Source organism: Hylobates moloch, unplaced genomic scaffold (assembly GCF_009828535.3).
Source record: "Hylobates moloch isolate HMO894 unplaced genomic scaffold, HMol_V3 SCAFFOLD_3, whole genome shotgun sequence".
Taxonomy (NCBI): Eukaryota; Metazoa; Chordata; class Mammalia; order Primates; family Hylobatidae; genus Hylobates; species Hylobates moloch.
In genome coordinates this window covers 130,609,089-130,634,942 of record NW_026652278.1, presented here as the reverse complement: position 1 = coordinate 130,634,942, position 25,854 = coordinate 130,609,089, and the positions used below count along the sequence as shown (strand labels likewise).

Sequence of the window (25,854 nt, the reverse complement as noted above, 5' to 3'; positions counted from 1 at the left end):
CCAATCTGATCATTGGCTTGTACTCTTCTTATGAGAATACGTTAAATATAATTATAATTGGGTTCAGGACTATAACTTCTGAGAAACGTCTATTTACATAGCAAATGAACAAATATTGTGCCTGTTACATGTCAACAGAACTTTAAGCTAGAAGTATTATGTTCATGTCCTTTTTGTTTTTTTAATTCATGACCACCAGTAAATCCCTGGACATTCCCACCCACCACCTAGTGGTGTCATTTGCTAAAGGGAATAATTGCCACCTCCCTCAGAGGGTTGCAGTGAAAATTAAAAGAGATAATAGATGTGAAAGTGCTTTATAATTTTTCAAGTGCCAAACACACATAAGGGATTATTATAGTAGGAAATGGTGTCTTCCAAAGAGTAATCATTTAGACAATGTTATAAACGTAATAAATTATTGGTTTCCATATTCAAACCATGACAAGTTCTTGTAGCCACGATTAGACGGAAGAAACTAATAATTTAGTATTTTTAGTTGATGTGTTTTTTTGTTTTGTTTGTTTTGTTTTGTTTTTTGGGTTTTTGTTTTGTTTTGTTTTGCTTTTGAGACAGGGTCTTGCTCTGTCACCCAGGCTTGAATGTAGTGGCATGATCTCGGCTCACTGCGACCTCCGCCTCCCGAGTTCAAGTGATTCTCCTGCCTCAGCGTCCCGAATAGCTGGGATTACAGGCCCGCGCCACCACTCCCGGCTAATTTTTTGTATTTTTAGTAGAAACGGGGTTTCACCATGTTGCCCAGGATGGTCTCCAACTCCTGACCTCAAGTGATCCGCCTGCCTCGGCCTCCCAAAGTGCTGGGATTATAGACGTGAGCCACTGCGCCCGGCCGCTGATGTGGAAATATCAATTTTACATCCCATAGAGGAATATACAGTGTTTTTGATATTTTAAAGTCGTTGTAACAGTGAGCTGTCTAGAAATTCAACCATTGTCTGCAGATTTTCTTACGATTCTGAGCATCACCCAGTGCGCTAATGGAAGGCTGAGGCTCTTCGCATTTGTAAGACACTTCCAGCTATCCTTCCCTCTCCTAGGAAAGCTAACGGAATGCAGGAGAAAAAGTGGGTTCAGATTACATCCAGCACGATAAACTGTGTCCTTGTTTTAATCTCGTCCAATTCCTAAAACGTTTCCAGCGTGCTGTGAGGAGTTACATTGAGTGGTACAGAATGAGTCAGGCAGGCGACGGCGACTTATAGGTTCCCCATCCCTTTTCTGAGATGCCGCGGTCAGCTCTAGAGACCTCAGGGAAAGCAACAGAGCTGGAGATGGGTTAGGGGAGGATGGTGAGGACTACAAAGGTCTCCCCACCTCCCGGGGGCCGCGGAGGAGGGGCTGGATGAAGGTCGACGTGCCTCTTCCGGGCGGGGCGCTGCCAGGCTCTCAGCCTCTCTGTGGAAGGGCAGCCCTCGCCTGGGTACCGAGGCTGCTGCGCGGCGGACAGCGGTCGCGATGTATCTCCGCAGGGCGGTCTCCAAGACCCTGGCGCTGCCGCTGAGGGCGCCCCCCAACCCCGCGCCGCTCGGGAAGGACGGTGAGTAAGGAGGTCTAGCCCGGAGAGGAGGACGGGCGCCTCCGGTGCAGATTTCGCCCGCGCCCGGGTACCGGCCGGCGCCCAGCTGGCTAAACCCGACCCAAAGCAGCAGAAGCCTGGATGGGAGGTCGAGGAGATTGGGGGAGACTCCCGGGAAGACGTCCCGAAGCTCCTGCAGACTTTGGAAGTAGGGAACTTTTCCAGGGTGCCTCTGAGTCCAGATTATCTGGGTTCGCATCCTGCTCTTGGACAAATGGCTTAACCTGTTTCCTCATCTGTAAAATGAGGGTGATGATGGTTTTGCTTTTTAATGAGTTAATGTATGGTTAAAAGCACTTAAAAACGTGCCTGGCTGACAAAGTCGCAGCTTACCACTTTTATTGTTAGAGGCACCATTCGCTCAACAACCTCCTGAGGAAGCAGAGGAACGGTGGGAAGGCGGACGCCGATCTGCGAGCCGGCCCGGGAAGCGCTGGGAGGCAGTGAGGCAGGGCCCGCTCAGTGGACGCTGGGCGAATGTTCGTGGGGTAAATGAACCTAGCCCTTGGCAGGGTCTCAGCAGCCTGAACCCCGCGAGCGCCTGGCTCTGAGATCCACAACCCCCAAAAAGGCAGCGGCCTTCGGGGCACTTTCCTTTGAGGTTGCAGGTCGTCCTGCAGCTGCTTGGCTCTGTAGTCCAAATATCGACACCTTTGGTTCTGAGGATACGCGAGAAAAAGCAGGATACTCAGAAATTAAATAAGGGGTGGGGGGTGTTAGTGTGAACTGGAAGCTCATTAAATAAAAACGGACATAGAGGAAAGCGCTTCGTATAGTGCTGGGAACATAGTAGGTGCTTAACAGGTGTGAGCAAGGAAGATTGTTTTTCTTCTGGGACCAGGCTTGCGCTCCTCGGCGGTTCTGCCCCAGCCGCTTTTCCCTAGTCCCCATCCGTCACCCCTCTCTCTTCCACTCCCGACTGGGGGACGGCTCTTAGACAACATTGTGAAGCGTTCTGAATGCTCTCTTCGCTTAGCCTCACTTTCTGAGGCTTCCGAGGTAATTTTAGCCCAGAGGGTGGATTCCAGCCGGAGAGAAAGACGTGCGCGGAGAATTCCATGGGCCGATTTTTTTTTCACGTCGATTAGGCCTGTGTTGGTGGTGGTGGGAGGGAAGGACGGAGGTCTGACTAACTCGCTTCATTTTTCTTGTAAAACGCTGGTGGAAGGAAGTTACCCCTCAAGTATCAGAAATAAGACGTCTTCGTTTTCCTAGATCTTTATTGCCTTTATTTTTCTAGACCTTTATACCAAATGATATAGAGCTTTTAAATATATATATACACTGATGAAGTAGGGAGAAGCCATTTATTTTAAACTTCGGAAGATAACGGGACTGTTCTGTTGGGAATGGGGAGAAAGATTAGTCCTCTGACCGTGGCCTTTCGTTTTATCTGTCTGCGTTCCCCACCGACATCATGCGCGCGTGCACGCACACACAAATACACACACGCACCTTTTTTTTGTAGCTGCAGAAATTCCAAATAATTTTCTTCCCAATTTGCGGCAAAATAGAAGTAGTTTAAAAATTTTAAATACGTATCTAGCAATGCTGCTTGTAAAGGTACTGGTCTTTCTCTGATTTTCATCTAACTACTATTTTTGCAGCACTTAAAATGGATTTAAGAACTGTTATTGATTGGAAACAAATTTGTCTTCAGTCGTGGACATTAATTAACCTTTTGTTGATACGTTCTACTTTGATGAAAAATATTTTTTTCAGTTTTATTGAAGGAAAAAATTTTAACTGTGTCTCATCACATTTTGTTCTCTCCTTTTTGCTTTTAAAAGGGTAATTTTTTTTTTTTTTTTTTTTTGAGACAGAGTTTCACTCTTGTTGCCCAGGCTGGAGTGCAATGGCGTGATCTCAGCTGGCCACAACCTCCGCCTCCCGGATCCAAGTGATTCTCCTGCTTCAGCCTCCCGAGTAGCTGGGATTACAGGCACAGGCCACCACAACCAGCTAATTTTTTATTTTTAGTAGAGATGGGGTTTCTCCATGTTGGTCAGGCTGGTCTTGAACTCCCCACCTGAGGTGATCCACCTGCCTCGGCCTCCCAAACTGCTGGGATTACAGGTGTGAGCCACCAAGCCCAGCCTTAAAAGGGTAACTTTTTAATGAATAAATAATTTAGGTTTATAATAGATAATTGGGGGAAAACAGGTAAAATAGAAAATGGAATTCACCTGTAATCCTACCACTCAGTGAACACAACTAATTACATTTTAGTATATTTAGTTTTCCAGACCATTTTTTTCCTCATTCCTTCCTTATGCACATTATTTCCACAAATCTGGGATAGTCCCATACAGAGTATTTTGCTATGACTTTTCACCTAATAGATTGTAAATATTTTCTCATGTAAGTAAACATTGTTCTGCAAAAGTTATGTCTATTTGTTTCACATTTTATGAATGTGCTAAAATTTGTCTAATTAATCCTTATTGAAAAATTTCTCATTTCATTGCCTTTTTAAGTAACTTGTCCATCATTGTATTTGTATTTAAGTCTACTTAAATCTCTGGTAATTTTAGTTCTTTCTATTTAAAAAAATATTTCTGATATTTTTGTCTGTTTGAGAAATATGAAGGCTATATATTCCCTATTTGATCACAGGTATACTTTTAAGCCATCAGAAGTCCCATCACAAGTCAAAGCGATAACCTCTTCTCATAGCCTTTGGGGCACATTTGGAGGAAAAAATTTTTTTTCCAAGAAATGGCCATTTATATCCAAACTAAGAACATAAACAGGAAATCGTTGTGATTTTGCTGCTATGAAGGTTTGTAAGCATGTCTTAAGATTTGCCCTGTGCAAATCATAGTCTTCCACTAGTCCCTGCACCCCTATACTTTATGTTAGGCCACATCAAATTGCAGGTTGGACATGCTTAATCCAAAAATCTAAAACACAAAATGCTCCAAAATTAGAAACTTTCTGAGCACTGACATGATGCCACAAGTAGAAAATTTCACATGTAAGTACTTAACACAAACTTTGTTTCATGCACAAAATTATTCAAAATATTGTATAAAATTACCTTCAGGCTATGTGTGTAAGGTGTATATGAAACATAAATGAATTTTGTGTTTAGACTTCAGTCCCATCCCCAAGATATCTCATTATGTGTATGCATATATTCCAAAATAAAAAATATCCAAAACCCAAAACACTTCTGGTCCCAAGCATTTTATTTTATTCTAATTATTTTTTTGGGACAGAATCTTTCTCTGTTGCCCAGGCTGGAGTGCAGTGGTACAATCACAGCTCACTGCAGGACTCAAGTGATCCTCCTGCCTCAGCCTCCCAAAGTAGCTGGGACTACAGGCACATACCACCACTCTCAGCTAATATAAAATTTTTTTGTAGAGATGGGGTTCACCACATTGCCCAGGCTGGTCTTGAAATCCTGGGCTCAAGTGATCCTCCCACCTCTGCCTCCCAAAATGTTGGGATTACAGGCATAAGTCACTGCACCCACTGCTAACATTTTAGATAAGGGATATTCATCCTGTATTTTGTACCTTCTGGGTCACAAATCTCTCATGCTTTTATACGTTACACCTTCTGCCTCCAGTGCCATTCCTCTTTCCCTTATTTTCCTTCAAAACTCAGGTCTCTTCTATTATGACAACTACCTTGGCCAGCTAGCTGAGTTTTACTCTGCATGTAGCTTGGCTTAACACTTATTACATTTGTCATGCTGCATCACAATTATTTGTCTGTATGTTCATACCCTCCTTCTAGACTGTGAATGGCTTGAGACTAGGGACCTTGTCTGTCTTGTTCACGGTTATATTCTTAATGCTTCTAACAATTCCAAATACATAGTAGATGCTCAGCTGTGTTAGTTGAAAGAATACATAAATGTCTTTATGTCTTTATCTTTAAAATAAAGAATTTGAGTTTTTAAGCTCCTTCCAACTTTAAGTTTATTGTAAAAATTTCCGTTCCAGGGCATTATAGGATATGCAAATGTTAGTACTACAAAATAAATGTTTAAATATAATAATATAGTACTTTTATCTGTTTCTATTAGTTTATACAGAATTGTACTTCCATTTCAGATACAACCTTTTTGCAACATTTGGCTTAAAAACTTTTTATCTGCCCATCTTTGCTTTATGAGAGAAAAATTGAGATTTCTTCCTATATCTACGTGTGTATTATAGATTTATAGAAATATGATGATTTCAACATAAATGCTTGATTTAACATATAAATACAAATTGTATTACATTTTAGGTATAAACATACTGAATTCATTTTTTAAAAAATAATATTTTCACTGAATCCTGTAGTGGAGTACATACAGTACATGGCTTTCTCTTGCTAATGTGCACTTCATTTGGCTGTTAAAATTTTTAGTGCTTTTGTCATTTCTCCTTACCCACACCTGCACCCCTTTCAAGAAGGCATGATGCTCAGCATCAAGATGACAGGTTTCATGAGTGTTTATCAAATTAGATTGGGAGACTGTCAAGTGGAATTATTACCCAGCCTTGTAATACTGTACTCCCTTAAGCTAAAATCACTTGATGTTAATAGATTCTAGGTTCACTGAGTAGAAAAATTTTAAAAGATGTAATTATTTATAATAGTTTTGCTCAAGTAGTGAAGCTAACTGTGTTTAAACGTTTTTTTTCCTAGCATCTCTGCGCCGGATGTCATCAAACAGATTCCCAGGATCATCTGGATCAAATATGATTTATTATCTGGTTGTAGGCGTCACAGTCAGTGCTGGTGGATATTATGTAAGTGATTATATAACCACAGTGCTCAAGAATTCATGTATTTTACAACTCATGGTAAAGCTCAAAGCAACGTCAAGATCAGGACATGGAATTATATAGATTTAAGTGTCATTAAGCATACACATCTGAAGAATAGCTGGCAATCATTAGAAATACAGGGTTTTCATAAGAATATATTAACTAGACTATTATGAAGGTTTTTCTTTTTTAGTTTAAGTTTTATTTCATTTGAACCTCAGCTTTCTAAATTATGAAGATTTTTGTATGTGTAAAGTCAGCATTTCTTAATACCATTAATATGGATGATTTTCAGTAAAAATAATTGTATTATAAATGCTAATAGTGATAGCTGATACTTGACTGTTTATCATATGCCAGACTCCTGGATCATTTAATAATTACAACAATTCTACAAGGTAGGCACTATTATTAACATTTTTAAAGAATTATTTTGAAAGATTAACTTAAAAATTAATATAGGAGCCGCGTGCAGTGGCTCACGCCTGTAATCCCAGCACTTTGGGAGGCTGAGGCAGGTGGATCACCTGAGGTCAGGAGTTCGAGGCCTGCCTGGCCAACATGATGAAACCCCATCTCTACTAAAAATACAAAAATTAGCCAGCATGGTGGTGCATGCCTGTAATCCCAGCTACTCGGGAGGCTGAAGCAGGAGAATCTCTTGAACCTGGGAGGCTGAGGTTGCAGTGAGCCAAGATCACATCATGGCACTCCAGTCTGGGCGACAGAGTGAGACTCTGTTTCCAAAAAAAAAAAATAATAAATTAATATAACTATTTAAAAAATTAATAGATTTTTTAGAGCAGTTTTAGGTTTACAAAATAATGAGCAGAAAGTACAGAAACTTCCATATACCCCCTCACACCCCCTCCTCCTTTCCCCTATTAAAATCTTGCACTGATGTGGAACATTTGTTAAAACTGACAAGCCAGTATTGATATATTATTATTAACTTAAGTCCAGGGTTTACATCAGGATCCACTCTTTGTGTTGTATGTTCTGTTTTTACAAATATATTACAATATCATACAGAATAAATTACAGTATCATACAGAGTAGTTTCATCACCCTAAAAATCCCTCTACTCTACCTGCTCATTTCTCCCTCTCTCCTCCCAATCTTTTTACTGTCTCCATAATTTTTGTTAGTTTTAAATTTTCACACAGTTTGATTATTTGAAAAATTCATATTTGTTCATAAGTTTTTAAAAAATGCAACATAGACATATATAAAATGAAAAGCATATTTTCCTTCCCAGTCCCCATGTCCATTCCCTCCAGGTAAACACTGTAAAACAAAGGTTTTAATAGTGAGATTTTGGGACTAAAATAACAGACATTTTTTAGTTAAGATAAGACTGTTGAGTCATTCACCATTTTGTCATAAACTTTCTAAATCAAAATATAATCTTTATTAAGAATAAAAGTAGGCCAGGCACAGTGGCTCATGCCTGTAATCTCAGCACTTTGGGAGGTCAAGGTGCGCAGATCACCTGAGGTCAGGAGTTCAAGACCAGCCTGGCCAACATGGTGAAACCTCATCTATGCTAAAATACAAAAATTAGCCAGGCATGGTGGCAGGCGCCTATAATCGCAGCTACTCAGGAGGCTGAGGCAGGAGAATGGCTTGAACCCAGGAGGTGGAGGTCGCAGTGAGCCGAGATTGTGCCACTGCACTCCAGCCTGGGCAAGAGAACCAGACTCCATCTCAAAAAAAAAGAATAAAAGTAGTGAAGTAGTGCAGTGGCTCATGCCTGTAATCCCAGCACTTTGGGAGGCTTGAGTCCGGGAGTTTGAGACCAGCCTGGGGAACACATTTCTACAAAAAAAATAAAAAAATTAGCCCAGCGTGGTGGTGTGTGCCTGTGGTCCTAGGTACTTGGGAGGCTGTGATGGGAGGATTGCTTGAGCCTGGGAAGTTAAGACTGCAGTGAGCTGAGACTGCACCACTGCACTCAAGCCTGGGCAACAGAACAAGACCCTATCTCAAAAAAAAATAAAATAAAAATAAAAAAGAATAAAAGTAGAGCCTGGAGTGGTGGCTCATGCCTATAATCCCAGCACTTTGGAGGCCAAGGCAGGAGAATTGCTTGCAGGAGTTTGAGACCAGCCTGGCCAACATAGCGAGACCCCATCTCTACAAAAAATGTAAAGAATAAAAGTAGAATAAGCAGAAATTCTTTGTAAACTATAAGAGTACACAGTCACTATATTTTGGTTTAGACCTACAGAAATATGAATAAAGCCAGGCCAGTGGCTCACACCTGTAAACCCAGTACTTTGGGAGGCCAAGGCAGGTGGATCACGATTTCAGGAGTTCAAGACCAGCCTGGCCAAGAAATGGTGAAACCCCATTTCTACTAAAAATACAAAAATTAGCCGGATGTGGTGGCAGGCACCTGTAATCCCAGCTACTATGGAGTATGAGGCAGAGAATTGCTTGAACCTGGGAGGCGGAGGTTGCAGTGAACCAAGATTGCACCACTGCACTCCAGCCTGGGTGACAGAGTGAGACTCTGTCTCAAAAAAAAAAAAAAAAAGAAAAAGAAATATGAATAAAGGGATGTTTAGTCATAACTAGAAGCAGTTTCATAGGACTATGTAAGATGGCCAAACCAAACCAAAATACATATTCTAATCCTCAGAAATTTTTTTTTTTTTTTGAGACAGAGTCTCGCTCTCATCCAGGCTGGAGTGCAGTGGCGCGATCTCGGCTCACTGCAAGCTCCACCTCCCGGGTTCACACCATTCTCCTGCCTCAGCCTCCTGAGTAGCTGGGACTACAGGTGCCCACCGCCATCACACCCGGCTAATTTTTTTGTATTTTTAGTAGAAACAGGGTTTCACTGTGTTAGCCAGGATGGTCTTGATCTCCTGACCTTGTGATCCTCCCGCCTCGGCCTCCCAAAGTGCTGGGATTACAGGCATAAGCCACCAAGCCCAGCCTAGAAATTTTTTAAAGGCTAGTCATAATCTTCAGAATTTTGAGAGCCTCAAGAAGTCAGGAAACTGCAAACTTGTCGCTTATATTGTTGTCCTCTACTAATCTGCCAGCTTTCACTCGTGCCCAGATTGCTTTGTTTCTGTCATCTTCTACTGTTTAATGTTGAATTCATTGCTCAGACCCACTCTAGTTGAGGTGTAGGCCACCAAAAAAAACAGAGATTGGGACTAGGCCATGTGATAGGCTGGGAAGCTAGAAGGATGAATTTCATTTGGACACCACTATACCCCTGATTATATTAATATTTACCAGTGCCAAAAACAAACCTTTCCAGACTGCTAACTCATTCGTTGCAAAAGGAATCTTAAACTAAAAGGTTATACACTTGTAAACCAGCCATCCCTGAGAACCCTTTCTGGCATTGTTCTCTCACAGTAGGGATGGAAGTTGTTCCCTTCCATTTCTAAGATTATGTGATTTTATTTTATTTTTTTTTGAGACAGAGTTTTCGCTCTTTTCGCCCAGGCTGGAGTGCAATGGCGCAATCTCGACTCACCTCAACCTCCGCCTCCTGGGTTCAAGCAATTCTCCTGCCTCAGCCTCCCGAGTAACTGGGATTACAGGCATGCGCCTCCACGCCCGGCTAATTTTGTATTTTTAGTAGAGACGGGGTTTCTCCATGTTGGTCAGGCTGGTCTCGAACTCCTGACCTCAGTTGATCCGCCTGCCTCGGCCTCCCAAAGTGCTAGGATTACAGGCGTGAGCCACCGCGCCCGGCTAGATTATGTGATTTTAGTCTCAAATGTTGGAAGCCTTAATTGCCAGGAATCTTCGGCTACTTTCAGGAGGAAATGCTGAATGTGAGGCACTCCAAAACCTGTATACTAGTTATCCCCTTCCATTCCATGTCCTGTACTAAAATAATCTCTATATTAGATTTTTATGAATTGACCCCACAGATGCTTAGTAGCCAAAAGCAGTTTTCCATTTCGAATCAAAATCCTCGACTATTAGGGGTCATTGGAATCTGAAAGAGGCCCCGATCGCTTCAGTTTTTTTGAGGGTCTGGGTATATTTTATTTTATTTTATTTTATTATTATTATTATTATTATTATTTGAGACGAAGTCTCACTCTTGTCCCCCAGGCTGGAGTGCTGTGGCACGATCTCATCTCACTGCAACCTCCGCCTCCTGGGTTCAAGCGATTCTCCTGCCTCGGCTCCCTGAGTAGCTGGGATTACAGGCGCCTGCCACTAAGCCAGGCTAATCTTTGTATTTTTAGTGGAGATGGGGTTTCACCATGTTGGCCAGGCCGGTCTTGAACTCCTGACCTCAGGTGATCCACCCGCCTCGGCCTCCCAAAGTGCTGAGATTACAGGTGTGAGCCACCATGCCCGGCCTGGTCTGGTATATCTTAAAAAGTAGTACCAGACTGGCTTATAAAAATTGTAGTATATTTTAAATGCTCATACTTAATAAATACTTAATATCATTTGTAAATAACTGCCAAAGTCTAAATTTGAGACCCTCTCTTTTAATAGACCTTTATTCTACTCTGTGCTCGACTGTGCTGGATTTGGAAAACCTAGATTCTTTGGGCCACACATTAGGGTGAATTATTCTAGTATTGTATCTCTTCAGTTCTCTCTAAAGTTAGTCTTTTTCCTTGCCTTGTGTTTCAGCCCCTTGAGCAATGAGACTAATGTCCCTTGGAATGTTGTTCCTGGAATGATCATTTCAGGGATGTGAACTTGTGTACTGGTTCGGTTTTAGTGTACTGAGAACTGGGGATACTGACTTACCATATTGGTCCTATAAGGTGTCAGGAACACGCACCCTACTCGGAAAATATTCCTTGCTTTTATACGGAAAATGTTGATTATCATTCCTGTTGATCATATTTGCTCTGTATGTTTCAAAGCCAAATGATTCAAGTCTGAGTTCACTAAACCCTGGGAAGCTTGCTATAAAAGGGTCACTTTACAACCCTTCTACCTGACATTACAGATTTTCTTTTCTTTTTTCTTTTTTGTTCAGACAGGGTCTCACTCTGTCGCCCAGGCTTGAGTGCAGTGGCACGATCTCTGCTCACTGCAAGCTCCGCCTCCCGGGTTCACGCCATTCTCCTGCCTCAGCCTCCTGAGTAACTGGGACTACAGGCACCCGCCACCACGCCCTGCTAATTTTTTGTACTTTTAGTAGAGATGGGGTTTCACCGTGTTAGCCAGGATGGTCTCAATCTCCTGACCTCATGATTCGCCTGCCTCGGCCTCCCAAAGTGCTGCGATTACAGGCTTGAGCCACCGTGCCCAGCCCTGATTTTCTTTTTTTTTTTTTTTTTTTTGAGATGGAGTGTTGCTCTTGTTTCCCAGGCTGTTATGCAATGGTGCGGGCTCACCGCAACCTCTGCCTGCAGGGTTCAAGTGATTCTCCTGCCTCAGCCTCCCGAGTAGCTGGGATTACAGGCATGTGCCACCACGCCCGGCTAATTTTGTATTTTTAGTAGAGACTGGATTTCTCCATGTTGTTCAGGCTGGTCTCAAACTCCTGACCTCAGGTGATCTGCCAGCCTCAGCCTCTCAAAGTGCTGGGATTACAGGTGTGGGCCACTGCACCCGGCCCCAACATTACAGACTTTCTATTTTCACAGCATAATTTTTATACTGTAAAATTGTTTGTAATTAAGCAGTACAATTTTTAAATAAGTTACTTGGTTTCTGATTATTAAAAATTTAGAAGACACTATATATAAATAAATTTTAGAAATCTATAATCTTACCATTAAAAGTTAAACCACTACCAACATTTTCTTAAAAGCTAAATTAATACAAACAATAGTAACTGAATAATGAGATTTTCATTTTTTAATATCATTTTCTAATATGAATATAGGCCAAAGAAGACTACTTAAATATAAAATGAAAGGAAACCTGCACATTTTGTCTATGATTAAAATAGCTTTCTTCCCAATACTGTTTCTTTCTTTCTTTTTCTTTCTTTCTTTTTTTTTTTTTTTGAGATGATGTCTTGCTCTGTCGCCCAGGCTGGAGTGCAATGGTGCGATCTCGGCTCACTGCAACCTCCACCTCCTGGGTTCAAGCAATTCTCCCACCTCAGCCTTCTGAGTAGCTAGGGCTACAGGCGCACGCCACCATGCCTGGCTGTTTTTGTATTTTTAGTAGAGATGGGGTTTCACCATGTTGGCCAGACTAGTCTCGAACTCCTGACTTCAGGTGATCCACCTGCCTCGGCCTCCCAAAGTACTGGGATTACAGGCATGACTCACCGTGCCCGGCCTGATTCCAGTTTTTGACTATTACAAATAAAGGTACCATGAACATTTGTGTACAGGTTTTCATGTGAACCTAGATTTCCATTTCTCAAGGATAAATGCTAGAGAATATTTGTATATGCCTGTCAGGATATTCTGGTTGTAGCATAATTCATTTTTTTCTTTCTTGTTTTTAGTTATCTTTGGCTAAGATAGTGCATCTATTTCCTTCCCTTTTTAAAAAATTTTATTTTAGGTTAAGGTGTACATGTGCAGGTTTGTTAATAGGTTAATTGTGTGTCATGGGGGTTTGATGTACAGATTGATTTGTCACCCAGGTAATAAGTATGGTACTCAATAGGTAGTTTTTCTCTCCTCACCCCCTGTCTCACCTTTCTTCCTTTTTAAAGTATTCTATTTAATAACACAGGTTTCCAAAAGGGAAGTAAAAGAGTAAGTGGTGTGCACTGATTTCTCTTCTTTGCTACATTGGGATTATGGTTTAAACTTCCAATGGTGATTACAGGGAGACTTGAGCGTACCTTTGGATGTGGCGTGACAAATCTTAAAGCTCAAGAAATAAACCTAAGCATGCATTTACTTTCAGGCTTACAAGACAGTCACATCAGACCAAGCCAAACACACAGAACACACAACAAATTTGAAAGAAAAAACAAAAGCAGAGATACATCCATTTCAAGGTAAATGAATTTCTTAATTTTTTATTTTTATTTTTTTTTTAGGCACTAATTTCTATCCACTTAGTCTAGCAATGAACACTATTTGCTTTTGGCTTCTTTCCTAGCTTAATCCAGAATGACTCTGGGTAAAAGTTCATTTAGAAAGGAAAAGCTCAACTGAAACCTGAAGAATACTGTTACACCTTTTGGATGAATGCATTTGACAAATGAAGGTTTTACATTTATATTGCAGACCAGTGACTTTTGACTCCTTTGTGTGGTAATATTATTTTCCCCTGCTCAGGCATCCACCTATGCAGGCATGAGCTTTCATTTTCCTCATTATTTAAAAATAATAATATAACTAATTATCTTTCAGTTTTGGCTAAGACCACCTGTGTGCTTTTGTGCAACCAAGGAACATTTGACATAATAGAATCAGTTGTGTATAATGAGTCCTTCAGTTGATAAAATGGTGACCATGGGAACAGAAACTTTATATTTTCACTCTTTCTTTCCTTCCTTCCTACACTTCTTTTTCCCTTCCTCCCTCCCTTCCTTCCTTTCCTGTCTTCCTTTCCCACTTCCCTTCCCTCTTCCCTCCACGGGCTCTCCCTCTGTCAACCAGGCTGGAGTGCAGTGATGCAATCATAGCCTACTGCAGCCTTGAACTCCTGGGCTCCAGCAATCTTCCCATCACAGCCTCTCAAGCAACTAGGACTACAAGCATACACCGCTACGCCCAGCAAATTTATTTTTTATGTTTTGCAGAGACAGGGTCTCACTATGTTGCCCAGGCTGGTCTTGATCTCCTGGCCTCTTATGATCCCTCCTGCCTCAGCCTCCCAAAGTGCTGGGATTACAGGCATAAGCCGCTATGCCTAGCCACTTCTTGCTTTAAACCATACTTTTTTCCAAGCTATTATTATCAATTACTATGATCACTAGGGATAGAGATATTAGGGGCTTATGAATCAGTTTTAACCTGTCATGACAATAATAAGAAACAGAATATCATCAATACATATTATTGAATATAATCCTGCGGTTGTTTATAATACTAATAAGCATTTGCATAGAACTTTTTATTTTAATCCCCTTTTCATATACAGCATTTTAATTAATCTTTACAATAGCCCTGTGCAGTAGATATTATCAATACTCTATTTTACAGATGACAAAAATGAGGTTGAGAGAGGATTAGTGATTTCTGAGTCACCTGCTAGGAACTTGGCTACTCTTCCATGCTATCTCATATGAAAGGTGAATAGGATAGCTACTTATTTTTGTATTCTTCATATTTGCCTAAGTAATATATTCAAGTGTGTTTTTTTTTTAAGTTCAAAGAGTTTACAGAAAAGCAGATCCCCCATTTTCCCTCCAAGAGGCAACCAATAGAACCAGTTTCTTGGAATCCTCCTGGAGAGTTTTTGCAAATACAATTATCTAGGCATACAACTTACCCTCCTCCTGCTCCAACCTCATTTTGCCCTAACAATAGTAGCAGACTGTATACATTGTTCTTTTTTTGCTGTTTCACTTGAGAATCTACCTTGAAGACTGTTACACATCAGTGCATGTAGTTCTGTCTTACGTGTTTAAATGACCGCAGTGTTTCATTGCCTTCCCACGATCTTTAAATTAATACCTTGCTTAATGACTAATTCTTAAAGGTGAAAAGGAGAATGTTGCGGAAACTGAGAAAGCAAGTTCAGAAGCCCCAGAAGAACTTGTAGTGGAAGCTGAGGTGGTAGATGCTGAAGGAAGTCCCAGTGCTACAGTTGTGGTCATAAAAGAGGCATCTGCCTGTCCAGGTCACGTGGAGGCTGCTCCAGAGACCACAGCAGTCAGTGCTGAAACTGGGCCAGAGGTCACAGATGCAGCGGCGAGGGAAACCGCGGAAGTAAACCCTGAAACAACCCCAGAGGTTACAAATGCTGCCCTGGATGAAGCTGTCACCATCGATAATGATAAAGATACAACAGAGAACGAAAGCTCTGATGAATATGCTGAACTAGAAGAAGAAAATTCTCCAGCTCAGTCAGAGTCAGGAGATGATTTACAGGAGGAAGCCAGTGTTGGCTCTGAGGCTGCTTCGGCTCAAGGCTAATCTCCAGCTGGTAGACATTTCAGCAACAAATGCCATAGAGTGTCTGATAAGTGCTTTTGTGTTTTTAGTACACTTAGTTTAAAAACAAAAAAGACTTATTCTCTAGAAAACGTTAATGGGTCTTGAAGATTTTTGGCATCCACTGATAGATTTTAGGACTGAGAGACTTGAGATTGTACATTTCTTACTACTCTTCTACTGTCTGAGATCAGAATATGACATTGCAGTAAAGAGCTTAAATAGTTTCATCTTTGGTTTTTTTTTTTCTAGACATTTTTCTTTTATTACAGTCATCTCTGAATTTACATTTTATATTAAAGAAATTGAGCTATCCATACAACCTGTATTTACTTTAATTTCACTGTGCTTTCAGCTTACTTTATTGTACGGTATGTAGGTCTAAAATATAGTTTGAGTCAAATAAAATTAGAAAAGCTTTGGTGCTTCTACTTTTTTCACTAATATTTGCATGTACAAATAATACATATTAATATACAGATACATAACATCACATGAGAAATGTAAGCTTTCGTAATATTATTGAAGAAAGAGCATATAATCTATGGAGAACCCTGCATATAACAATATGTATGCCCTCTCCCATCTATAGAACTTACATAGGGGACTATGTAGATATTTTCTGTTTCAGTTCAGATCAAACAATATTTATTGAGGATTAGCACTTTGTGCCAGGAATCATTCATTCATTCACGTGTTCAACAAATATTAGCTGAGCACTTACAACATAATAGGTATTGTTTTAAGTGCTCCCGGTTTATATTCTAGAGTGGAACCGGGGAAGAAGACAAATGAGAAAATGATATAGTGTGTTAGGTACTGATAAGTGCTAAGGATAAAAGTAATGAAAATAAAAGGATTGTAAGTGTTAGTTCGAGGTGGAAGTTGTAATTTTAGATAGGGTGGCCAAAAGAAGCCTTACTAGGAAGGTGACTTTTGCGTAGAAACCTGAAAGATGTATAAGGGACCATCTAATGGTAGGAGTTAGGGGAATCAGCCAAGTAAGGGAACAGAAACGGGCAAAGGATCTAAAACAGGATGCTGCTGGGAATTTGAGGAATTGCGAGGTGGCCAGTGTGGCTAAAGTGGAGTGAAAAAGAGGAAGAGTAGCCAGAGATGGTCTCAGAGAGAAAGGGAGTGGGTAGGTGGGGTGGGCTAGATCATGCAGGGTCATGTAAGGTTTCGGCTATGGAGTAAGTTGGGAAATTGTAGTGGACACTGCCGATGCTCTGCCTAGATCCCCTTAACTGAGCCCCTTAACTGGGTACATTTATCCCCAGCTGCTATGAGTGTTACACCCCACAACCCACCCTCACCATAGGCAGTTCACAACCAACGACTGACTGCCATAGTATTACAAAAGGTGGCACCGACTCTGCAGTACAATTGAATAGTTTATGCTCCAGCCCACCCCAAGGAGCAGGTTGAAGCTGGTCTCCAGCTGAGATGACTTCCCTGCTTAGTTCTTCCCCCTGCCCTTTTCTGCTTTCCTCCCTCCATTCTCCGGGGAATATTCCTCTCATAAAAGACTGGCCAAAGAATCCCTGTTTCTAGGGAACGTCACTTTAGATCATTGGTACTGGATGTGATCCTCGGAAGCAGGCTCTAAGAATAGGATTCTGGAGTTGTATATTCTTCAGCTAGAGGGCAATGAGACCTTGCACACACATACAAATGCATTTTCCTCCATTTTCTACTAAAAATAACAGAAACATACTCAAAAGGGATTAAATGACAAAGATCGTTATTACATAACTAGATAGATTGTTATTATATAACTAGATATCCAGGGTTGGCTTATTTTGTGGCTCAGTCATCAAGACCTTGGTTGTTATCTGTTGTCCTGCTCTATCAAGAATGTTTTGCCCAAGGCACAGTGGCTCACACCTGTATTCCCAGCACTTTGAGAGGCCAAGGCAGGAGGATCACTTGAACCCAGGAGTTTGAGACCAGCCTGGGCAGCCTGGTCTCTACAAAAAAATTTAAAAATTGGCCTGGTGCGGTGGCTCACGCTTATAATCCCAGCACTTTGGGAGGCCAAGGCGGGCGGATCACGAGGTCAGGAGATCGAGACCACGGTGAAACCCCGTCTCTACTAAAAATACAAAAAAAATTAGCCGGCATGGTGGCGGGCGCCTGTAGTCCCAGCTACTCGGAGAGGCTGAGGCAGGAGAATGGCGTGAACCTGGGAGGCGGAGCTTGCAGTGAGCCGAGATCGCGCCACTGCACAGACTCTGTCTCAAAAAAAAAAAAAAAAATTAAAAAAATACAAATGTGGTGGCAATCCTGTGGTCCCAATACATGGGAACTGAGGCAGGAGATCACTTGACCAGGAATCAGGCTGCATGATCATTCATCCACTGCACTCACTAGGTGACAGACAAACCCCCTGTGTCAAAAAATGAATGTTTTGGCTTTATCCTTCTCATAATCATAGGATGAATTGCCACAGTTCTAGGTATTTTATAGAGTCTACTAGGAGTGTTTGAAAAAAAAAAAAAAAAACCACAGGACAGGCAAGGTGGCTCATGCCTGTAATCCCAGCATTTTGGGAGGCAAAGGTGGGCGGATCACCTAAGATCAGGAGATCGAGACCATCCTGGCCAACATGGTGAAACCCCGTCTCTAGTAAAATACAAAAAATTAACCGGGCGTGGTGGTGCGCACCTGTAGTCCCAGCTACTCAGGAGCCTGAGGCAGGGGAATCACTTGAACCCGGGAGGCAGAGATTGCAGTGAGCCGAGATTGTGCCACTGCACTCCAGCCTGGTGACAGAGTAAGACTGTCTCAAAAAAAAAAAAAAAAAAAGAGTTTCCTCATCTTAAAAAAACTTCATACTTTTTTATTCTAATGTTCTATTGTATAAAATTTCAAACACAAGTAGCGAGAATAGTATAATGAATCCTCATGTGCACTACACCCAGATTTACCAATTATCAACTCATGGCAAATCTTGTATTCATATTCCTATCCATTACCTTTGACCACCACAACTGAGGGCCCACCTACAGCTAACACTAACTTGAGACATGTGAGTAAGGTTATAAAGTCAAATCTATGATACTGGATATATGTCTGTAAAATAATAGTAATTGTTTACTATTGTTAATTATCTAGTCAATGATCAAATTTTCCTCAACTGTTTCATAAAGGATTTCCCTCTCCCTTCAGTTTGTTTCTTAAGTCAGAATCCAATTAAAGTCCACAAATAGGTGGCCGGGCGTGGTGGCTCACGCCTGTAATCTCAACACTTTGGGAAGCCGAGGCAGGCAGATCACCTGAGGTCAGGAGTTCAAGAGCAGCCAGGCCAACATGGAGAAACCCCATCTCTACAAAAATAAAAAAATTAGCCAGACGTGATGGCGAGTGCCTGTAATCCCAGCTACTTGGGAGGCTGAGGCCGGAGAATTGCTTGAACCTGGGAGGCGGAAGTTGCAGTGAGCCGAAATCACGCCATTGCACTCCAGCCTGGGCGACAGAGTGAGACTCCATCTCAAAAAAGAAAAAAAAGTCCACAAATGGTAAATACATCTTTAAGTCTCTTTTTCTATAGGTTGCTCCTCCATCTCTCTTCTACTTTTCTTTGCAATTTATGGTTTCAATAAAATGACTCATTTGATCTGTAGAATTTTTCACTCTGGACTTTGCTTATTGCAACCACATGTGTTTGTCTTGTTTTAACAGGTTCCTCTCCCCCATACTGCCTATAAATTGGTATTTAGATTTAGAGGTTTGATCAAAATCCTATTTATTTATTTATTTTAGGGACAAGATCTTATCCTGTTGCCCAGACCAGGGTGCAGTGGCACTATCATAGCTCACTGCAGCCTCCAACTCCTGGGCTCAAGCAATCCTCCAACCTCAGCCTCCCAAGTGGCTGGGACTGCAAGCACATGCTAATTTTTAAAATTTTTTTATAGAGACAATGTCTCTCTGTGTTGCCCAGGCTGGTCTTGAATTCCTGGTCTCAAGTGATCCTCCCACCTCAGCCTCTCAAAGTGCTGGGATTACAGGGGTGAGCCACTGTGCCTGGCTTTGGCGGGAATTATTTGTAGTTCATGTTCATACATCCATCAGCAGGTGCATAATATTTGGTGCTTTTCTCTTCATTATGTTAGAAGCCATTGATTCCTGATTGTATTAGGAGTTGTTAGATAGTGATACCCTTTCTCTATATTCTTTCCATCTGTTCCTTCCACTTTCCAATACAGAATCATTTTGGCTTATCGTTCTTTCCATTTTTTATATAAACTATATATATATGTATTTATATATACCATATAGCATATATAATATATATAAGTTATATATGTATTTATATATACCATATAGCATATATAATATATATGTTATATATAGCATATATATAGCTTATACAAAGAAAAAATGGAAAAAATGATAGGCCAAAATCCTTTCTTAGCTATATATATATAGACAGAGAGCTTATATATATATGTATATATAAAAAAAATATAAGAATTTCTCATATCTATATAAGAATATATATAAGAAGAATTTAGTCACAAATTCTTCCCATCCTTTATATATATAATATATATAAACTATATATTACATATATTTTTTTTTCTTAAATAAGCAGTAATTTACTATACGCATACATTTTTCTACCTTGCTTTTTGCATTCAAGTATATGCCTGGAGAGTACTCTAAATTGTAGATAGTAATATTTCTCATTGTGTTTCATGGTTGCGTAGAACTACGTTGTGTGGATACCATGGATTGTTTATTCAACAGTCTCCTATTGATGGACATTTGACTTGTGTCTAGTATTTGCTATTACAAATAGTGCTGCAATGTATAGCTTCATGCATATGTATTTTTGCCACTGTATCATTGGGATAGATTGCTGAAAGAGGGATTACTAGGTCAAATACATATGTAATTTTGCTGCTATTACAAAAGTCTTTTCATAGGAGGGCTACCATTTTACATTCCCAAAACAACAATGTATGTGTGTGCCTGTTTCCTGTTTTACACGCAGAAACAGCAATGTATGTGAGTGGCCTAACATTTGGGTTTTTGCTCATGTGACAGACGAAAAATATCTCAGTGCAGTCTAAATTTGCATTTCCCTTATTAAGAGTGAGATCGGGGCCGGGCGCGGTGGTTCACGCCTGTAATCCCAGCACTTTGGGAGGCTGAGGCGGGCAGATCACGAGGTCAGGAGATCGAGACCATCCTGGCTAACATGGTGAAACCCCATCTCTACTAAAAAATACAAAAAATTAGCTGGGCATGGTGGCGGGCGCCTGTAATCCCAGTTACTGGGGAGGCTGAGGCAGGAGAATGGCGTGATCCCGGGAGGCAGAGCTTGCAGTGAGCCGAGATCGTGCCACTGCACTCCAGCCTGGGCGACAGAGCGAGACACCATCTCAAAAAAAAAAGAGTGAGGTCGGGCTGGACCCAGTGGCTCACTCCTGTAATCCCAGAACTCTGGGAGCCTGTGGTTGCAGATCGCTTGAGCCCAGGAGTTGGAGACCAGCCTGGGCAACATGGTGAAACCCTGTCTCTACAAAAAATACAAAACATTTAGCAGGGTATGATGATGTGCGCCTGTAGTCCCAGCTACTCAGGAGGCTGAGGTGGGAGGATTGCTTAAGCCTGGGAGGTCAAGGCTTCAGTGAGTCATGATTACACCACCGCACTCCAGCCTGAGTGACAGACTGAGTCCTTGTCTCAAAAAAAAAAAAAAAAAAAAAAAGTGAGGTTGGACATTAAAAAAAAAATTGTCTTTTTTTTTTTTTTGAGATGGAGTCTCGCTCTGTCACCCAGGCTGGAGTGCAGAGGCGTGATCTTGGTTCACTGCAACCTCCTCCCCCCAGGTTCAAGGGATTCTCCTGCCTCAGCCTCCTGAGTAGCTGAGACTACAGGTGCCCGCCACCACACTTAGCTAATTTTTTGTATTTTTAGTAGAGACGGGGTTTCACCGTGTTACCCAAAATGGTCCCAATCTCCTGACCTTGTGATCCGCCCACCTCGGCCTCCCAAAGTGCTGGGATTACAGGTGTGAGCCACCGTGCCCGGCCAAAAAAATTTTTTTAATATACTTTTTTTTGTAGCTACAGGGTGTGACTATATTCCCTAGGCTGGTCTCAAACTGCTGGCCTCAAGAGATCCTCCCACCTCAGCCTCCCAAAGTGCTGGGATTACAGGCATAAGCTACCACACCTGGAGTTTTGGTTTTTTTTTATGGTTAGGGACCATAAAAACGTTTTTTTTAATGGTTAAGGACTCTGCATTTCTTTTGCTGCAATCTGTCTGTTTATATCTCTAGTGCATTTTCCTGCAGTGTGTCAGCCCTTCCTTCTTCTGTTTTTTAGAAGCTCTTTATATGCTAGGGACATTAAACTTTGGTCTGTGATATAAATTACAAATATTCTTCCAAGTTTGTGATTTATCTTTTTATTTTACTTATGGTATATTTGTAGTATAAGATTTTTTTATTTCAGTGTAATCAAATTGATCAATCTTTTTATGTATTGTTTCTGAATTTTGGGCCATTGTTAACATAGTAGATTGAAAAAAAATAGTCACTACTTCTTCCCACCTTTTTGTATACACTCCTGTTAATTGTGACTTTAGGCCAGTCATGGTGGCTCACACCTGTAGTAACAGCACTTTGGGAGGCCAAGGCAGGAGGATCACTTGAGCCCAGGATCTTGAGACCAGGCTGGGCAATATAGCAAGACCCTGTCTCTACTTAAAATTTTTTTTTTACTTAACAAAATTTTTTTAAATAAAAAAGAAATGTGGCTTTACATCTCTTCCCATCAAAAGATAGAGACTGTTTCTTCATTCCCTTGAATTTGGGCTGGCCTTGTACTTTGTTTTGACCAACAGAATGCTATGGAAGTGACTTTCTGAGCTCTCACCCTCTTGAAATCCTGAGACTACCATGTGAAGAAGCCTGATCTACCCTCCATGAGAATGAGGGATCATATGGAGAGAGGTGCCCCATCTACAGCTAACACTAACCCCAGATGTGTAAGTGAGGCCATCCCAGACCATCGAGCACCAGCCACGATGCCACATGACTGCAGTTATATGAATGACCCCAGGGGAGACCAGAAAAGCACTACCCAGCTGAACACAGACCAAATTGATGACCTGCTAAATTGTGAGCAAATAAGATGGTTGTGTTCTAAGCCATGAAGTTGGGGTAGTTTGTTAAGTAGCAATATGTAGTTAAAATACTTAGGAAATAGGGCAGGCTCAGTGGCTCACACCTGTAATCCCAGCACTTTGGGAGGCCGAGGTAGGTGGATCACCTGAGGTCAGGAGTTTGAGACCAGCCTGGCCAACATGGTGAAACCCTGTCTCTACTAAAAATACAAAAATTAGCTGGGCGTGGTGGTGGGCACCCGTTATCCCAGCTACTCAGGAGGCTGAGGCAGGAGAATCGCTTGAACCTGAGAGGTGGAGGTTGCAGTGAGCCCAGATCACGCCATCGCATTCCAGCCTGGGTGACAAAAGAGAAATTGTCTCAAAAAAAAAAAAGAAAAAAATACTTAGGAAATAAAACAATTTTGAATTTGACACACTTTTTTTTGTTGTTGTTTAGATTTAGTATCATTGCTTTTCACATTCCTCAGTGGGAATGAAGAAAGAACTAGCTGTGCCTATCAGAAACAGATTTTGTCTGGCTTAGCCTTGCGGCCAGTTGGTACCTTTTCTAAATTCTTTTCAGAGCTGCTAAATGCTGAAATGTGACTGCATATAGAAGAATTTTTTTTCATTTTAAAATTCAGTATTATTTAAAATGCTAAGGCAGGAGGATCACTCAAGGCCAGGAGTTCAAGACCAGCCTGGGCAAAATAGCAAGACCTCATCTCTACAAAAAATTTAAAAATTAGCTAGGCATTATGGCATGTGCCTGTAGTTCCAGCTACTCAGGGGGCTGAGGTGGGAGAATCACTTGAGCTCAGGAGTTCGAGGCTGCAGTGACCTGTGGTAGCGCCAATGCACTCCAGCCTGGGCAATAGAGCGAGACCCTGTCTCAAAATAAAATAAGATAAAATGACGCTTTGAAACAGCAGCTGTAAATCCAAAAGCAGCCTATGTTTTATTGATGTTTTTTGAGTTTAACAACCAGTATAATGAAGGTTTAACAACAGTATTCCATAAAAAGCATTTTTACTGTTATACCATTGACTGATCTTTTTTTCTTTTTTTTTTTTTTTTGAGATGGAGTCTGGCTCTGTCAGCCAGATTAGAGTGCAGCGGCATGATCTTGGCTCACTGCAACTTCCATCTCCTGGACTTAAGTGATTCTCTTGCCTCAGCCTCCCAAAGTGCTGGGATTACAGGCATGAGCCACAGCACCTGGCCTGACTGATCTTAATGTAATAAAAATGTACTATATATTGAAGAAGTCAAAGTGAGATAGAGTGTGAGGTATAGACTATGAAATGATTGCAAAAGATAAAAATTGGCACAGAAGGCTGGGTGCGGTGGCTCACGCCTGTAATCCCAGCATTTTGGGAGGCCAAGGCAGGTGGATCACTTGAGGTCAGGAGTTCGAGACCAGCCTGGCCAACATGGTGAAACCCTGTCTCTACTAAAAATTCAAAAATTAGCCCAGTGTGGTGGTGCATGCCTCTAATCCCAGCTACTCGGGAGGCTGAGACAGGAGAATTGCTTGAACCTGGGAGGCAGAGGTTGCAGTGAGCCGAGATTGTGCCACTGCATGGCAGCCTAGGTAACAGAGTGAGACTCCATCTCAAAAAAATAAAAAAATAAAAAATTAATTGATTAAAAAATCAGGCACAGAATCAAATAGTTCAGTTACTTCTTTTTGATGTAGACGAGATATATAAAGGAAGCCTAAATTAGAAAATCCAACACATTTTCCAAACACTGACATAACCATAAAATTTAAATATTAATGTATTAATGGCTGGGCATGGTGGCTAATGCCTGTAATACCAGTGGCTTTGGAAGGCTGAGGTGGGAGTATTGCTTGAGGCCAGGAGTTCAAGACCAGCTTGAGCAACAAAGAAAGACCCTATCTTTACAAAAAAAAATTGCCGAGTGTGGTGGCACACGCCTGTAGTCCCAGCTACTCAGGAGCCTGAGTCAGGAGGATCACTTGAGCCTGAGGATTCAAGTTTACAGAGAGTCGATCACACCACTTTACTCTGGCCTGGGCGACAGAGCAAGATCCTGTCTCAAATAAACAGATAAATAAATAAATATTACCTTAATTGTGAAAAAAAAACGTATGGAGCAGTCTTTAACAACGGAGCTGAGATAACTATTTTTGTCCATTTGTTAAAGTGTGAATTTTCTATTACAAAGTACAGTATACTCCGCAGCCAGTTTTTGAGAGTTCAGGCTGGATTCAGGGGAGATTAGGTTCTGAATGTGTTAGTGGTTTTGGTGCCAACTATTTGTCCTGTCAGATAGCATTCAATGACTGGAAACAACACTGTCTAGTATAATAAAACATATTATATAATGTTTTTCCCCAGTGAATAGAATCACTAAAAAAATTTCTAGAAAAAAATTATTTTATTTAGCTTTTAGGGTAAGATTTTAGTGAATAAGTTGGAAGAATTATGAAAGTTAAATATTATTTGAATTTCACACATGGATATATAATTTCAAATACTCATTGCTCAATTTAATAATTAAACTAATAAAAATCTCATTTTCTGACATTATTTCTTATGGATAGTGATTTCCGGGGAAAAAATGGATTACGAGTATATTAGCAGCTCACTTTGGCAGCACATATACTAAAATTGAAATGATACAAAGAAGATTAGCATGGTCCCTGCAGGAGGATGACATTCAAATTCGTGAAGTGTTCTATGTTTTTAAAAACAAATTAAAAAAGAATTAAATGAGCTTTTCCCTTTATCAAGTGGCATAACGATGAGAAGATTGTGGGCATTACTACTTCCCCTTTAGGAATGAGAATTCTTCACATATCAGAAATGCTTTCATTCAGAACTAGGAAAAAGAATGTTCCTTTGCAGTAGAAGATTCTATGAAGATTGTGGTTATATCTATAATGTCTCAAATAGAAAGCAAATAGAATGAAAAATTAACCCAAGTTTTAAAATTCATTTTAAGATTAGATGGTAATTAATTAAATTCACAATGCAGTGATTTTATTGTTATTAAGATGTCCAGAATAACAGTTGTTTTAAAGTCACAAAGCAGATATTTTAGTCATATAGAACTTTGAAAAGAAAATATGTCACATTTTTCAAAAGAACTAAAGGACCAGAGACGTATGCTGAGCATTTTCAATTTTACTTCTACCACATCTCTCACTCCTTCCCATTCTCTGCATCTCCAGGTTGTTACCTTAGTTCACTTCTTCATACCTGTAAACTCTAAGCAAATCTCCCTACTGTTAAGTTCACAGAATTACCTTCTAAAATGGTAAGTTGATCGTGTTAACTCCCAGCTAAAGCTTCACTAGCCTACCATA

General features: G+C 40.9%; 1 protein-coding gene and 1 non-coding gene across 2 annotated transcripts; both read left to right on the top strand.

The window, feature by feature from the left end:
- The first annotated feature begins 1,409 nt into the window (after positions 1–1,409).
- Positions 1,410–15,811, top strand: MGARP (mitochondria localized glutamic acid rich protein). The gene is made up of 4 exons (XM_032147422.2): positions 1,410–1,558; positions 6,248–6,351; positions 13,192–13,285; positions 14,938–15,811. The coding sequence occupies exons 1-4, from the start codon at positions 1,477–1,479 to the stop codon at positions 15,372–15,374; spliced, it is 717 nt and encodes a 238-aa protein (XP_032003313.1). The 5' UTR covers positions 1,410–1,476; the 3' UTR covers positions 15,375–15,811.
- Positions 15,812–25,128: 9,317 nt separating this feature from the next.
- On the top strand, positions 25,129–25,233 carry LOC116466112 (U6 spliceosomal RNA). Its single transcript, XR_004247369.1, has one exon. It is a non-coding gene; the product is annotated as a U6 spliceosomal RNA (small nuclear RNA).
- Positions 25,234–25,854: the final 621 nt, after the last annotated feature.

Bases quoted from the DNA above. Each gene is read 5' to 3' on its own strand.
- MGARP (XM_032147422.2), top strand. From the start codon at position 1,477: ATGTATCTCCGCAGGGCGGTCTCCAAGACCCTGGCGCTGCCGCTGAGG. The intron at 6,352-13,191 runs GTAAGTGATTAT...ATTTACTTTCAG, and splicing joins TCAGTGCTGGTGGATATTAT to GCTTACAAGACAGTCACATC. The intron at 13,286-14,937 runs GTAAATGAATTT...TAATTCTTAAAG, and splicing joins AGAGATACATCCATTTCAAG to GTGAAAAGGAGAATGTTGCG.